The sequence below is a fragment of the Salmo salar genome, chromosome 15, assembly GCF_965601325.2.
Source record: "Salmo salar chromosome 15, fSalSal1, whole genome shotgun sequence".
NCBI classification, from domain to species: domain Eukaryota; kingdom Metazoa; phylum Chordata; class Actinopteri; order Salmoniformes; family Salmonidae; genus Salmo; species Salmo salar.
In genome coordinates, this window is record NC_138305.1 from 49906054 (window position 1) to 49923105 (window position 17052).

At 42.2% G+C, this 17052-nt stretch overlaps 3 protein-coding genes across 3 annotated transcripts in view; 2 read left to right on the forward strand and 1 right to left on the reverse strand.

Moving 5' to 3' along the window:
* The window catches only part of brf1b (BRF1 general transcription factor IIIB subunit b), a 136426-nt gene that overhangs the window by 116683 nt on the left and 2691 nt on the right, over positions 1–17052 (reverse strand). The window contains exon 3 of the mRNA XM_014145094.3: positions 996–1076. Coding sequence (XP_014000569.1) covers positions 996–1076 — 81 coding nt within the window. The remainder of the gene's footprint in view (positions 1–995; positions 1077–17052) is intronic.
* Positions 2275–4517, forward strand: LOC145860851 (uncharacterized). The gene is made up of 8 exons (XM_082961531.1): positions 2275–2328; positions 2403–2489; positions 2725–2852; positions 3242–3385; positions 3659–3736; positions 3833–4003; positions 4213–4309; positions 4507–4517. The coding sequence occupies exons 3-8, from the start codon at positions 2796–2798 to the stop codon at positions 4515–4517; spliced, it is 558 nt and encodes a 185-aa protein (XP_082817657.1). The 5' UTR covers positions 2275–2328; positions 2403–2489; positions 2725–2795.
* Positions 8177–16412, forward strand: LOC106571709 (uncharacterized). Its single transcript, XM_045695784.2, has 6 exons — positions 8177–8256; positions 10912–11029; positions 11109–11278; positions 11536–11633; positions 11865–11980; positions 12067–16412. Exons 3-6 carry the CDS (start codon positions 11129–11131, stop codon positions 15606–15608), a joined length of 3906 nt encoding a protein of 1301 aa, XP_045551740.2. The 5' UTR covers positions 8177–8256; positions 10912–11029; positions 11109–11128; the 3' UTR covers positions 15609–16412.

The window sequence follows — 17052 nt, forward strand, 5'->3', positions numbered from 1 at the left end:
TCTGGAACCTCTATGTGTGTATGTGTATATGCGTACATATGCGTATGCAACTACCCATGCGTGTTTACGCAACTACTCGTGCATGTGTATGTGTTTCTGTGTGTGTAACCCCTCCTCCCCCGCCCCACTAGCTCCCCTCAGTCTCAGGAGAGTTTCATCCTGTGTGTTTGGATGGCAGAGAGTGTCGGATTAGATGTGGATCGTGTGTGCGTGTGTGTGGTGCGTGCATGTGAATAAGTGAATGTGAGGTTTGTGTGTGTGCATGTGAGAGAGAGAGAGAGAGAGAGAGGGACAGGTGTGTGTGTGTGTGTGTGTGTGTGTGTGTGTGTGTGTGTGTGTGTGTGTGTGTGTGTGTGTGTGTGTGTGTGTGTGTGTGTGTGTTCTCTCACAGGTATGTACTTGTTCACAGTGATCGCCACAAACTATAAATCCTCAAGGCCGGGAAAATTTCTCATCAAACCTCTCTCTCAAGGGCTTTATTGGCTACTCTCTCTCTCTCTCTCTCTCTCTCTCTCACACACACACCAATTTGAAACATGCACCAAACTAGCCTCTCCATAAAACTGTCTTCTATACAATGATTGGATATGAAACTGTCAAGTAAACCAACTTCCCCAAAATGTAATCTCAGATTTTATATGATAACAGACCAAATGAGACCAAAAACATCCTGGTTAATTTCACTCACTATCTCACAACCAATCATTCAGTTTCCTGCTTGAACAGGTTTTGTTTGGTCCCCAGATAAAGAGTTATGCATACAGGGGTGAATCCCAAATTCCATTTAAGTCACATTTTCACTTAAATCTCCCATTGACATCAATGCATTAAGTGAAAATAGGTCTTAATTGGCAGGATTCGCCCAAGAATGTATATTAGTTGGAATAGTGAATCATGTCCACTCTATGTGTTGCACTTCTATCTCCAATATGCTGAACAAGCCTTAGCTGTTTTGAGAAGGAGAGAGGGCATGGTGGGTTTAGTTCAGGACTCACCGTTCTGCAGTGTCTGAGCACGGGACTCTTTTCCAAGGCTGGTGTGGAACCCAGTACCCAGGACTGGGGCTTTCACTGGACCTGGAAGGAGATCAATATATTAATAATGGATAATAATATTAATATTAGAAAATAAAATAATAATAACAATCACAACAATAGATTTTTTTCAGGTACTCAAAGCACTTTTCATTGTCTTGGGGAGAATATAATCATCCACTACCAATGTGTAGAAGCACCTACCTGGCTAATGCCACTGAAGCCATTCGCCTTTCTGATGTCAAACACAAAAGAGCTGACAAAAATGTTCTGTCAAATTAAAAAGTCATTATTGCAAATTATAACTACATAATTGCTAACCACTCAGCATATTTGAAGAGAGACCATATATTTTACCAAACATTTAGTCTATTTTGAATTAGTTTATTTTTAATCAGCATATGCAAAACAATGTTAATTTACAGAAGAAGTTTGTTTGCGTTCTAAATCTCAGAGTATAAAACCAATGAATATTGCCATCTGGTGGTTTGTGATAGCTAGACAGCACAGCTCAGCAAGAGACTAGATAAAACGCAGGCTTAAGACAATTTACCTCCCTCTGCTGGCTTTTTACTGTGATAAATATAAGATTTTGCTTCTACAAGACCAACGTTTCCCAAACTCGGTCCTGGGACCCAAAGGGGTGCACGTTTTGATTGTTGCCCTAGCACTACACAGCTGATTCAAATAATGAACTCATCATCAAACTTTAATTATTTTAATCAGCAGTGTAGTGCTAGGCTAAATCAATTTCATATTCAACCACCAAATATATCATTTTGTGCAGTTGGCTATGTATACCCAAATAAGCTTCACTCCTTTCGTAAGAAACAGTGCCAATGGAAGTCATCAAAATTTTAACAAAGCAATCAAGTTCAATCAGTTGCACCTGGTTTCCATTCGGCCTCCTTCTTCTGGTGGTGATTGGTCTACCTGTGACTGAATTATTTTTTTGTCCCTTTGGTTCGTAGCAAGGGAGTTTCAAAGCAACTAGTTTTGATTTTCTTGCTGTCTTTATTTTCTGCTACTATCTGACCAGTACTAGTATTGTTTGCTGGGTATTTGTATAGCGAAATGATGGCTGCAAGCCTTGGCATAAGTATTGGGTAAGTTTGATTTTTCTTAAATTCTGAGTTTGAAGTCACTTGGAAAAATGCTAAAGAATTTTGATGTGTTGTAGTTCTCCATGATTTTACCTGTGAGAAATGGCAGATACTAATTTAACTTTCTCCCAGACTATCATTGCTTTATTTGGGGTTTCTTGGAAGTCCCAAAGGTTACAGTATTCCAGAAGGTATGCAGAGTTCTTTTCATTGATCAAGGTCTGCATGAGTCTTCTAATGTACCCTAACCTGTATTCTCTCGTAGGAGTGGCTATACAGTCAGCATGTCGGGATCGATACCTGTGGGTGCATGTTGGTTCGTCTGGCAACGCCCCTCAGTTTGAGGCTGTAGGTGGGTGATGACAAGGTTTTAGTATTTAGTTGTATTACTTTAGACCTTGCTTAAAGTATGGCTCAATTTCATTTAAACGGTTGAGTGAAAGATTTGGTGCCCTCAGTCTTAGATAGTGGGTCCTCCAATATTGGCATTAATGAACATAGTAGGCAATAAGTATCCTATAGTAGGGTGGAGTATATTTGTTTAATGTAATTGATGCGCAGAGTGAAATGTAGCGTCCTATTTGCAGATGCGGCTGGTGTGCATCCCATAGATGAAAAGAATGCATCCCGGTGTGGTTACACCATCAGCACCTTCAAGATGGATGGCTACACCACTCTCAGGGCTTCCTACTTCTCCTGTCACACTGACAACCAGGTAGCCTATTGGTGCATCCCAATATCCCATTCCTCCTGAAGTGTTCACTACTTCCCGCAATGTAAAAGCATTGGATTGGTGGAGGCATGGGCTAGTGGGAGTTTTCATGATAACAAGTGAACACTTTAGGGGGGGGGGGGATAATTGGGATATACCCTATGTCTCACTCTAGGACAGTAGAGTTCTAAAGTCTTAGCCCAACCTGACTCAATGAATCAAGGGTGGTTTGATGATTTGAATGAGGTGGTAAATAGGGTGTGTTGGTATAAGGGATGGAACAAAAAGGTGCAGGCTGAGGACCCGGACTCAGAACTCCTGTCTTCCCATACTGAACTGTCATCTTGCTGAGCTGATCAAACCTGATGACTAACAAATATTTGCTGTTTCAGAACGATGAGATATTCACCTTCCAGCTCAATATCATTGTCATGGATGCCAAAGACCGACAGTCGCGCTACCCTTTGTCTCAGACCTGCTCCCTGCTACTGCCCTGGTCCCAACGGGAGGTTATATGTGAAGAGGACTACATGGAGGTACAGTAAGGCTGCCTATTCCGGTCCTGGGGGCCTAGCCCAGTGGCATACTGGGTTTCACACTGAGTAGAAACAATTTGCTTTGTCAAATGAACTCTGATAAATACCCACTCAAATTAGTATGTTTTTGACCATTATTTAAGATTCAAACTAATTGCTTGATTAGAACTTCTGCTGGCATATAGTGGGCCTCCAGAACCAGAATTGGAAAATCCATCAAATTGTTTTTCTTCGACACAAAGTTAGATGACCCCTCTTAAATATGTCCCTTAGGTAACTGTGGGGAGAGATGTGCCTTGTACTACATCTGAAGGAACCTCAAAGGAAGCATGGAGGGCTGCCCATTCTGTTGTGAGCCACATCCTTTAGAAGCATTCAACATTTCTTAAGTATAATCTTTGCATTGAAATATGTTTGATGTTGACTCAGTACTGAATCCTCTCTTAGGCCCAAAATATAGCCAATTCTGCATGGCAGGTAATTTTCCTAAAGAATGAGGATGAAATGGCCACCATGCCCATCACCGAAGCCCATCGACTGGGTTACGAACTGAGTGCCACTCCGAAAAGGGTTGTCTTCCGCTCTCCCTACAGACAAAATCACTCGGAAATCGTAATGGTGAGTATTTCAAGAAATGCTATGCGTTTCAGTACTCTGTGTTGATCTGAAACATGGTGGGAGCCCTCAAGACGCTTGCTCTTATAGCGGTGTATTCCCAATCAGTGCAGATGAGGAAAGGCAAGAAACGTTGAACTTCTAAAATATAATAAATTATAAGGCCTAAAACTGGCAGAACCTTTTCCCAACCACATTCTTTCTACTCTCAGGTTGACGGTGTTGCGGTGGAGGTCATTCACGGGACAGTGTTCTTCAGTCAGAAAATGATGGTGGTCATGATTGACATATCTGTGGCCTGCACCATAAGTATATTTATTTGTATTCCCCTATATCGCTAAAGAATGATCTTTAACAATGCCACTACCATTAGCTGCAGCAGATTTTTTTGATAACTCCATGCAAATGAGTTATTTTATATTCAAATATAATGCACATAATAATCCAGGACAACTGTGGATTAATAGTTCTTCAGATAAACCATGAAATTGTGCTTCTATGACCAGGTTTCCAGTGAAGTACATGTAGGATAAATGACAGGCCTGATGAAAACTGAACATTCTGTTAAACTTTCCAAATGTTGACAAAACAAAATGCATAAGATGGGATCATTTTGTCAGTAAATTATGAGAAATGTCGGAAACTCTATCGCGCAAATATTGATATAATAACCATATCGAGAACTTGTGACGCGATGGCATGTGTGGTTCTCCCACTACGACTGGTCCGGCAAGCATGCAGTTTACTAGGCTACTGATGAAATGAATGAACTTCACTGGGTGGTGAAAGTACAAGGCGGTGCGCTTGATGCTACTTTCCAATAAATATCGGTCTTATTCTGGTGACATGATGATCGGTGCTTGGCTTCTGTTTGACAAATAAATACTCGCTCTTTTGATACATTTTCTCATGTAGGCTATAAGTGTGCTCTAGGCAGCAGCGCCATCTGCGTGTTTTTGGCTAGCGCGAACATGCCACTAACAGTGGGTACGCTCTTAACATTTTTGAACTATTAGTTGAAAATGCAATTGAAACCCATTTAATTCGTTTTTTTTTATTCAGAACATGGGAATTTTAAGTCCACTGTCATCTGTAACAATTTGATGGAAACATCTCTGAAATGCCGGTTTTATCCAGACTAAAGAATATTCGCATGAAAATATGTCGCCAATTTGATGGAAATGTAAATACAATCACTCATCCACCTCTTGAAAGGTATTGGCATTTGAAATAGTTCAGCGATTACAACAGAATTTATTTCAAATTGAGTACTTGTTTAAGATGTACATACTGTGTGCACATAGTGGAATTTGAAAATGGAGTACTCATTTAGTGATCATGTACAATCCTTCAATCGAGTACTTGTGCTCATCCCTACACTGTTAACCAGAGTTATTCAAATCTGAGCCTGGATGTTCGGAGTAGCCCTACTGATGGTTTAATGTTCTACCTGATAATGACGGTCTAAATATGTCGCTGACTGGCGACGTGTCTACCATTCTAAAGACTTGCATTGCTTTCTCGATCTCAGACCCAGGATACTTTGACGGGGTCAGGCTACTCTGGGAGACCCCCAGGATCATGACACCGTTGGTTCACAGCGGCTTTGGCTTTGAGAGCAAGCAGATCAACGTGGGCGTGGAGAGCCAACTGCTAGATGAGGGCACGGCGAGGGCCAGGGGCTACACTCTAGAAGTCAAAGGGCTCATGGTACAGATGGGTGTCCCCTTTGGTGCCGAAGGAGGATATAGGAAGGTAAAGGCCACTGAACTTTAGCTACAATCTGGGTTCAGACAGCCTGGGTGGCAGTCTGTTTCTGCTCAACTACAAATTCCTTATGGAATTGTCATGCCAAACATAGTTTGACAATGGAGTAGGCAAAAGCGAATACCGATCTAGCCTAGGTTCAACTGGTGCCAGGTTTTCAAACTGCGGCCCAGGAGAGCTGCTGGGTGTAAAGGCTATTTTTTTTCCCCCCAGCCCAGCACTAAGATGATGCTTGTTTAAAGGTCCAATACAGCTGTTTTATATCACAATGTCAAATCATTTCTGGGTAACAATTAAGTAAATTTTTGTGATTAAAGAAACAAATGACTTCTTAACCAAGGGCAATTTTTCAAGAAAATATCTTGCTAGGACTGTGGGAGTGGTCTGAGTGGGGAGGGGAAAATCAGAAAATTAGCTGTCATTTGCAGTTTGAAACTTTTTTTTAATTGGTTTATTAAGTCATTTACCACATAGTGACTTCAGGCCTAATCTTTCATCTGGACCACAATTGAGCAAGTATTTTTGTGCTAGGCTGAAACAAAAGCCTGCACCAAGTAGCTCTCTGGGACTGGAGTTGGAAGACCTGATCTATAGTGAACAAAAATAAACGCAACAATTTCAATGATTTTTTTTTTTTTAACCAAATTACAGTTCAATTGACTGATTTCGTTATATGAAATGCATTCATTAGGCCCTAATTTATGGATTTCACATGACTGGACTGGGGTGCTGCCATGGGTGGGCCTGGGAGGGCATAGGCCCCCCACTGGGGAGCCAGGCCCAGCCAATAAGATTATTTTTTTTTCTTTCCACAAGGGCTTTATTAGACACTCCTCAGTTTCATCAGCTTACAAGGTGTCTGGTCTCAGCTAATCCTGTATGTTAAAGTCCTAGACTGTGGTTACATGTGGTCTGCGGTTGAGGGTGGTTCTAAGTACTGCTAAATTCTCTAAAATGACTTTGGCAGCAGCTTATGGTAGAGAAAAATAAGAAACTAGTAGAGAAACTCTCTGGCAACAGCTCTGGTGGACGTTCCTGCAGTCAGCATGACAATTGCAAGCTCCCTCAAAATGTAGACATCTGGCATTTTATTGTGCCCAGCACAAGGTGCACCTGTGTAATTATCATAACGTTTAATCAGCTTCTTGATATGCCACACCTGTCAGGTGGATGGATTATGTTGGCAGAAGAGAAATGCTCATTAACAGGGATGTAATCAAATTTGTGTACACAATGAGAAATATGCTTTGTGCATATGGACAATATCGGGATCTTTTTATTTTTGGTATATTTTTGTTCAGTATAATATATTCATAGATGTTTACCTAGTGTGCTTTTAAACTTAAATTCATTCTAAAACTAGTGTTGCTTATTCTCGACAGCTTGAAGTGCAAATTAACACAGTAAACTGTATTTTTAGAGTTTGGTGACAAACAATATCTACCGAGAGATGTACGTGGCTTTCCTGTTCTATGAGCATGTGTTCTCTCATGTCTACACTGATGGTAGCACTGTTGAAACGAGACACCGGCTGCTCAGGGTAGTGGACACTCCATTGCTGTGCCGGCACCCCTTCACTGTTGACGTCGACGCCCTTCCTCCATACCACAGTATGTTCATCCTTTTTGCACATAACGAACATGTGGTTACAATAACCAAGGTGTTATTTCCAATGTGCTTTGTGGCATTGCTGATTTCTTGTTAATCCTGGTTATTTGGCTACTTAACTATTTCCTCCATTACTCCTCCAGAGACCAGCTTTGAAGAGCATACATTCAACGTGTACTTGGGGAACATTCCTCACGATGTGGCTCTGATGGGAGTGAAGTTGAATGAAAAGCAGTTCTCTGTGTCAGACGCTGCAGAACATGGCTACGCCATCAGTAAGATCATCCATGCCAATGGCACCCATGCCTATACTATCAGGGTTCCTTTTGACGACAAGGCTGTGCATAGGATGGTGAGTACATTTTGGATCAAACACATTTCCATAAATGGAGCTTATAGTCATGAATTGCAACTTTTGAAATAATACTAGATTTTTTATTTTATTATTTTTTTTTTTTCTTAATAGTACTTAGGTGAGGGGCTCTTCCAGTACTCGATGGACATGAACTACACGTTAAGCATCATGCCCCAGGAAGAGGCTTACTACCATCTAGCCTCTGTTATGGAACAGCTCAGCAATGCATGTAAATACTTGATTTGAAGACCTCTTTATATTTTACTTTGAAGACCTTGCTAAAGTAACTTGCTTACAAAAATCTGCATTCTCACCCCCAGTCCCTCCTGAGCTCAAAGGGGTTTGCACAAGAGGGGGCATTGTCTTTGACATGACCCAGCCAAGACTGGGATACCTGTGGGAGATCGGGGTCGGTCATGACCCGCTAACACCTGAGCTGGTGGCTGAAAGAGGGTACAACCTGCGAAACGAAAGTCATATTTTGACCTTGGAGGTGCCACTGTTCACTGTTGGCTACACTTATGAGGTACAGTATGTTGTCAATTCTAAAGCAGTGTTTCTCAATCCATTCCTAGGGGAAACCCAAAGGGTGCACATTTTTGGTCTAGCCCAGCACTAAAACACAACTGATACAGCTAATCACAGGCTTGGAAAATAGCTGAATCAGTTGTGTTGATGCTGGTCTAGAACAAAAAAACATCAGTGTCTCAATCTATTCTTAGGCAGTGGTTCCCAAACTTTTTGGCTCACCCCCCTTATACATTTGGGTCACAGCTTGTGTTCCCCATACCCAACACTCATGCATTTATATTTTTGAAAGCCCTATTGCTGTACAATGATGTACACACATATACATTTGTTTGCATTTCACTTCATACTTTTATTTGGTCATTTACATGGGTAATTACCATAAACCTATTTTTAATCTATACTCTAATGAGATGGATGAGCCTGATGCTGGGAACACAGCATTTGTATTCAGAGCTTTATGCTTGACACAGATAAAAGTAGTTAATGTTCCACTCTCGTGAGTCGTAACCATTTAATGTATTTAAGTGCGGGAAAAGTAGTTTCACAGATGAAAAAGCAATCAGTTTATCAATGCGATTTCAGATAATCCCGGTTATTCTGCGATTGACAGAATTCAACCAGCGGGGTTGTGGCAAAGGCTGCACTCAAAGTCCTGTCACTGGACAGTTCCAGGAATACTGTAGCTCCGATGACAGCGGTGGTGGCAATGAACGGTTGCTGGCTCCAGTCGTGGTTTTCGTGGCCTCTTGAAAGTACCTCCTGAAATGTCCATTAAGTTTTGGAGGTGATGAGTGATTGTTGCTTTTTGTAACATCCAGGTGCAGTTCATTCTCCTCAACTGAATCAGACCCTTGTTTACCCATCTGTACACATGCCCATACAGTTCTCCCAACACAGCCCCTCATCCCTCATCTTCATCAAATTTGTTGAATGTCCCCTCAAGCACACTGCAAAATAACACCTCTTCATGTAGTTTCCCCTGATAGCAGTATTTGACGAATACGAGAAGGTGAGCTGCATGTGACATCAGTTGACTCATCTAGTTGTAGAGCAAATTTACCACTTCTTTTGTTCGCTCAATTGCTGACGCTTTCTTTTGCCACTTCATATATTTGCTGGGCAACAGTGTTATCTGCTTGAGCTGATTCGCTATTTTCTCACATGCCTATTGCTGAAAGGAGATTGAGTCTCACCAATAGTATGTGGCTTTTTAGATTTCTCGTATTTGAGATATGACACTTAATAAAAGCTTGGGCAGTGGTTGTAGTCTGTGGTCAATGCATGCTTTTGGCCACGCAAATCTTGCTCTTAGCCACGGCCAAAATCCACCGGTTTATCAGCGTTGCGTGTTTGTGTAAATGTCTCTTCAGTTTCACTGGCTTCAAACTTCTTTTTTTTTAGCACATGCAACACATTGGATGTGGATCCCCAATCAACCATGAGACATGTGAAACCATACTGAATGTAATCGCCTTTCTCTTTGCTGATTGAATGCCAGCTCACCCTTGCACTCCTTTCCCACTGGTACTAGGGTCTCACCCGCCGGGCGCCTCGTTCGGCCTATCAGATGGCGGTTCATCTGTTGTAGATTCACCCTCACTAATGGTTGCATTGTCTTTATTTATGTAAATCAGCCACTGGTTCATATGAGGAAATCAGTCAATTGAAATAAATTAATTAGGCACTATTCTATGGAGTTCACATGACTGGGTATACAGATATGAATCGGGTCAGATGCCTTAAAAAAAAAAAGAAAAAAGGATTGCATCACAGTACTTCTGTGCATTCAAATTGCCACCAATAAAATGCAATTGTTTGTGAGTGGCTTATGCCTGCCCATACCATAACCCCACCGCCACCGTGGGACACTCTCTTGACATCAGCAAACTGCTTGCCAACATGAGACCATACATGTGGTCTACGGTTGTGAGGCTGGTTGGACGTACTGCCAAATCCTCTAAAATGACGTGGGTGGCTTATGGTAGCAAAATGACTAAATTCTCTGGCAACAGCTCTGGCATACAATCCTGCAGTCGCCATGCCAATTGCACGCCCTCAACTTGAGACATGTGGCATTGTTGTGACACAACTGCACATTTTAGTGGCCTTATCATCCCCAGCTCAAGGGGCACTTGTGTCATGATCATGCTGTTTAATCAGCTTCTTTATATGCCACACCCGTCAGGTGGATGGATTATTTTTAGCAAAGGAGAAACGCTCACTAACAGGAAAGTAAATTCATTTGTGCACAGTTTGAGAAGTTTTGTCTGTATGGAACATTTCTGGGATTGTTTATTTTAGCTCAGCAAACATGGGACCAACACTTTAAATGTTGCGTTTATATTTTTGTTCAGTGTAGTTAGAATATTTGGGGAGGTGGTCGACCAGTTAAAAAATATTGATTACGCCCACTACTACATTGGCGTTGAAACTATGCCACCCCCTAGAGGCTCAAGGTAAAATGACTAGCTAAAAGAAAATTATGCCACTTGTTAATCTCCCCCTACCTGTCTGTGCTGATACCGCAGTTTGGGAACCACTGATCTAAGGCATGACTATCAACCAAATTTGGCAGGACATTGCCCTCACTTTAATAGTTGCTTATAGGCCTACTTCACTGCTATGGGCCAAACACTTTTTTCGTTTTCAGGATATCAACTTGAGGCATTTTTATGGCATATTTGAAATACACTCAAGAGATTCAAGGACTTTGGAGATCCAGACAGCAACAGCAACGCGCTGTCTTTTCAGACGTGATCAGCTTATAAGTGAGTATCCATCCATAACACGCATGCTTTGTTTTTGTATTGGGCTGTCATCTGCAGCTTTGACCTTTTGTCTTTCCAGTCTGTTCACCTGATGGGATCATGACTGTGGTGACCAGTACAAAAATGACCTGGCCTCCAGTGAATCCACGCAGTACTACCCTCTTGGACAGAACCTGTAAACCAAAATTAACTGACGACTCAAGAGTTCTATTTGAGTTTGGCTTGAACACGTGCAATACCACGGTTATGGTATGATCTCATTTAAAATATAAGCTTGGAGCCTGTGGAGTTTAGTTTTTGCAGAATTTGAAAGGTCAGCCTAATTGATTTACATTTATTAGGAGGGGGAAGTTTTGATTTTAACATTATCTAGGTCTAAATATGACAATCCCACAGAAGAAACGTATACAATAATGCTATAGGCTAGATGGTGGGAAAATTGTCATGAGCTTTTGACTGACTTGAGCTACACATTACAAAGTAACAAGTTTCCACTTGTCTTATAGGTTGAAGACTCTTCTGTAGTGTATGAAAACGAGATCCTGTCTTATAGGGAGCTCATACTTGACAGCGCTTCTCTCATCTCCAGGGATTCTAAATTCAGGTAAAGATCAGTCATGGTTATTTGGGAACACGATCGATCTTAGCATTTCAATGCTGTCATTTTCATTATACAATGCCCTGGTCTGAACATGATAACTTATTTGTGCAATAAGCTACTTAAGAATACAGTTGGTGACCTTGGTGTGAATAATCATAATCCACATTTTTTAAATCAGATTTGGGACTAACTGTGGCTGCATATGGCACATCTCTAATGACCTTTCTTTTTTAGACTCACAGTGCGATGCATCTACCCACTTAGCTCAGTCAGTAGGCTGTTTGTGGACAGAACTTTTAGATCTGAAATGCCTGGAGTTGGCTCAATCAAATTGACAGGGAGCACCAAAGGTAAGATTCTTTTACATAACTACATGTAGTCTACTTTGAGCACAGTTGTTTTGAGGAACGTATAACAAAAAAAAAAAATGTTTTAGATGGCGCAGCAAATAAACCAGTGCCTGACTGTCTACAGCAAGTTCCCACCAACACTGAAAGTGTCCAGGTTATGGGCACACAACCTTGTCCAAGCAATCATGAGGTGTCACAGACAGGGGGGCATTATAGTACCAACTATGGATCTTTAACAGCTGACAACACCCTGGATCCTTCTCTCAGCCAATACAGCGGTCTCCAAAGAAGTGGTGCCCCACAATCATCAGGCAATGTACAAAGTGTTCTGAATCACTATGGACTTGTACAAGGTGGAGGTGCTTATGGTACTGGCCAACACAAATTAAGTGATAATGACACCCCAGCCATAAACGTCTATGAATCCACCCAGAATGTTAATACTCCACATCGAAAGGGTATGGGAATCAGGCCTGAAACTGATAGAGGCAGCAGGCTCGGTGGATATGGGCAATTTCCCATCCACAGCCCTGTCCAGGGTGACGGGATCAAAGATATCCCAGGCCACTATAAGCCTACATCTGCAAAGACGATCAAGGTCCAATCTAGTGTTCTCAATCCTGTTCCCAGCCACTTAAACAGTACTCCTGGTGGCAGCACTCAAAATGCACAGCAACATTTGAGACCTCAACCTAACTATGAGAGTAAGAGACCAAGCAACTCTGCCCAACATGAGACGTACAATGCTGTACAATCAGCAAAGTTGCGCAAACCAGCCACAAGCCATCATGCAACTGTCCAAACGGTGAATAATAAGCCCACTTTAAGTGACCCCACTGCACAAAGTGGCAGCACACCGCAGCATTCTGGAGGTAATGTCCTCTCTGGCTTAAGACGCTATAGCCAATATGGTGTTTTGCAAAGTTCTGATGGCATATCTATCCCCCAGCAATATGTCAAGCCAGCCAGTGAACAATATACTCCTGACACTGTTAAGACCCCAAGACACTATGACACTCCAAGCAAGGTAAACCCTTTCCTTGATTCCTATATTTACCAGAATACTAAAGTACAACCTGGTTCCAACTACAACACAGATGCCCAGCGTTTTGGTGTGAAACAAGTCCTTCCTGCTAATGTGTATGGTTCTTCTCTAAGTAACAGCTTCCAGCAAGTCCTCAGTCACAAGGTCCCACTAGGTGACCGTGCCCAAGGTACCTCAAGTTATGTGAAACCTGCTTCCGGAGACAACTTTGTTGTCCAATGTGTAGATCGTCAACCTACCACCAGCAAAGTCCCTGAATACAGCACGTATGGGGATAGCCAAAGTGGTTTATCTCAAGTTCCTGGTCATGATGGTCTCGGCCATGATGAAACCTCCTTTGGAGAAGTGAAGCCCACCAAAGCTCAATTGGCACCAATTAAGATGCTTGTACCTAGGCAACTTTCTGTAAACAACTATGGACCTAGCAAGGGACAATACACCAAGCCAGCTTCTGGCCATTATGGATCCTCAGTTGGCAGGACTGAAATTGTCTACAGTGGTGCAAAACCTAACACGGACTATTACAACACAGCACAGGGCACAGTCTACCAAGCTTCAGACAATGTCCAGTCTACCCCTCATTGCTATCAGTTCCCATTTGTGAAGGCTATCACTCAACCTAACCCCAGCAATACAAAACCTGTTCACTCTGGTATATGCCAAAGCCACAAACTTCATAATAGTGCAGCCTCTAGCTTCTATGGAACCAGCCAGGACAAAAATGATGTCCCTGTGGCTAGCAAGTATGACGCTTCCAAAAGCAATCATGTCCAACCAGCTTCTAACCAGTATGTGGGAACGCAAACCAGCATTGTTACACCTGGTCCGTACAGTGGAACTCTGCAGAAACTAGCTACTAGCCTGCATGGTGCCTCTCAACCACATAATGTCCAACCCACTACTAGCCGGTATGGTGCTACTCAACACATTGCAATCAAACCTGCCCTTAGCCAACATCAAGTTTCACAAAGTGATAGAGTTAAACATGCTACTAGCAAGTATGTAACCCTTCAACACCACAGCATCCAAGTTCCTGGCCAGGATGTTTCTCAAAGCAGTAGTGCTAAACCTGCCACAAGCACATCTCATTCGGTGCCTAGCCAGTATGATGGTTCTCAAAGCAGCAGAGTTGCCCAAGCCCCTATTGGGACTATTCTTTTTCACCAGAACATCATACATCATACTTCTAACCAGGACAGGGGTCCACAAAGTGTCAGAGTTAAACCTGCTCCTACTCAAAGTAATGTCAACCAACAAGCTACTAGCCAGTATGGAGGTTCACAAAGCTACAGAGTTGAGCCAGCACCACCACAACAGATCAGGATCCAACCTGCCACCAGTGGCATAAGGGAAACCTCTCCCGGTCAGTCTGCTTCTCGTCTAAACATTGACCAACAAGCTCCAAGCGTGTATGGAGGTTCACAAAGCCACAGAAGAACTCCAGCTCCTAGCAAGTATGGTGCTTCTACTGTTCAGTATGCAGCAAAAGGACAAGAGCGAAATCCGTTTGCAGTCATAAGTGGTAGCAATGTTGATACTGACGGATCGGATCCTTGTGAGGAATGTTCCCTGGGCAACTCGGGAAGAAATTCAAACTTCATAAAAGTTAGCAGTGGAGGCCAGCCTATGGTTTCTCAAGACACTGGTGCCCAAGACAATCCCAGCTGTGTCAGTCCTATTTATTGTTTGTTCAACCAAGGGTCAGCCCAAAATGGTATTGCCCAATCAGTGGAAAAGCAACAGAACTTTGCCCAGAGCCACATTGTCCAGGATCCACCCAGCCATTTCCAACCAACATCTCAGGGTGGGAAAATAAATGGCCAACCTGACCCCATTCATGGTACCACTTCTAAATTCCATCAGCCTGTGCAGCATGGTGGTCATCTTCAAGCATTAAACAGAGGTGAAACTACACTAGGCCACCATGGCTCTGCACAGCTTACCAGTGCCCAGCTGTCACCCAGCCAAGTAAAACCAGCTTCCAGCCATTATCGTAAATACCAAGATGGTTTCAGCAAGAATGCTTATGGAGCTGTCCAACCAGCCAATGGTGCCTATGAGATCACCCAGGGCAGCAATGGCCAACCTAATCGTAGACAACATGGGTCACCTTTAAGCTTCTATAGAGCTGTTCAAGTTAGTGCTAAGAAACCTTTATCAATGACCAGTGTTCAATCCCCAACATACGGGGTTGTACAAACAGGCAATATCCAACGAGACAGAAACCCCAACGCTCCTAGTCAGTATGGAGCAAACTGTCTTGGTTGTGGACAAACTCTTTCAGATCACCATGGGTACTTATCTAGCCTCAAAGGCACCCAAGGTGGAGCTGAGAATAATCCCAACAACTTGAACTACATCTCTGCAGAAAAAGGAAAAGCTACATACCTGCTCAAAGTCATCAGTGGTAACTATATTGATGCTGAAGGATCACATGAAAACAGTCCTGACAACTCTGGGCCAAGTTCAAATAACCCTCTAAACCCCAGGAGCAGTGACCCAGGCCGCTATGGTGGTAGTGTGCATGAAGGCATCTTGAGAGGTAGGCAATCCTGTCCTATAATTATCATAATGAAACCCTAGACTAGAGCGGTGATTGCTTATCTTATTTTCTCAAGTAGTTTGCTTTGACAATGTGCCTGTGTAGCCATAATTTCTGGATAATAGAAAATGTAGATGCTTTAACATGTAATTTTTATTTCCTCAGGTAAGCGTGGCCAAAGAAATTGGCTTTTTAATGTGAGCTGAGCACCTTGGAACATCACTCATGTAACTTGTCAATTGTTCCTCTAGGATAATGTTGCTAACTGGGGAATCTTCCATGCCTATCAAGACCTATTGCAATATATTTCTATTTCAGATATTACGGTGTTGGAGTGATTTTAGTCTAACCTTTAAATTTAACCTTGTCTATTCAAGTGCTGTTTTCGATTGGAACGTTAACTGTAGCCCACTGACTGGGTTCATAAGCTGCATGGTTCTAGGACAAATTTTTACTATATTATCGGTAAAGTAATGAGCTAATTCTTACTATTCAGTCAAAAATAAGCATCATACAAAGAATATAAATAAGTTGGTAATTTAAGATGAAAAAACAACATTTTAATGAACTTCTGGATCAGACTTGTTTAAAGGCTCACTCTGTGAATGTACGTGTGTGTAACATTACAGCCATCTCAAATAAAAATGTATGCCCGTTGATTCAATGTCACATTTTTAAATGCCTCATGCACTTAAATTAAAATGGTTTATAACCCAAAATAAGGTTTTACACCATTTGTAAATGATCTTTAACCATATTTTGAAGCTATACATTGTTTAACAATCATGTTGACTTCATGGACTGTTAGTCCTTGCAGCTATAGCGTCATCTCTGCATTTGAGTAGTTACATTTTTCCAGCCCTAGCCATCTGTATAGCAAACGAAGTGGCAGGGTAGCCCAATATTAGATCTGATTAATTAGACAAGTTCTAAAGGCATTCCATAGCGACTGTGGTATGACTACCTACTAGCAGCATGTGTTCTGAATCCGAAGTGACATCCATAAGAGGTAGATGGTTCTGATTGGAGAATCACCATTTGCATCACTGCGCAGTGAACATAACTATAAAACCATTTTTTTTTTTTTGCTGACCCAAAACAACTGCATTTATTGTAGCTGGGATTTTAACAAGGCAAATTAGAGCCACAAAGACTGGATCACTGCTACTCTAACTTCTGCGATGCATACAAGGCCCTCCTTTCGGAAAATCTGACCACTACTCCATTTTGTTCCTCCCTTCCTATAGGCAGAAACTCTAAGGAAGTACCTGTGCTACGCTGGTCTGACCAATCGGAATCCACGCTTCAAGATTGTTTTGATCACGCGGACTGGTATATGTTCCGGGTAGCCTCAATATCGACGTATACGCTGACTCAGTGAGTTTATAAGAAAGTGTATAGGCGATGTTGTACCCACTGTGACTATTAACCTACACTAACCAGAATCCGTGGATAGATTGTGGAATTCACGCAAAACAAAGTGAG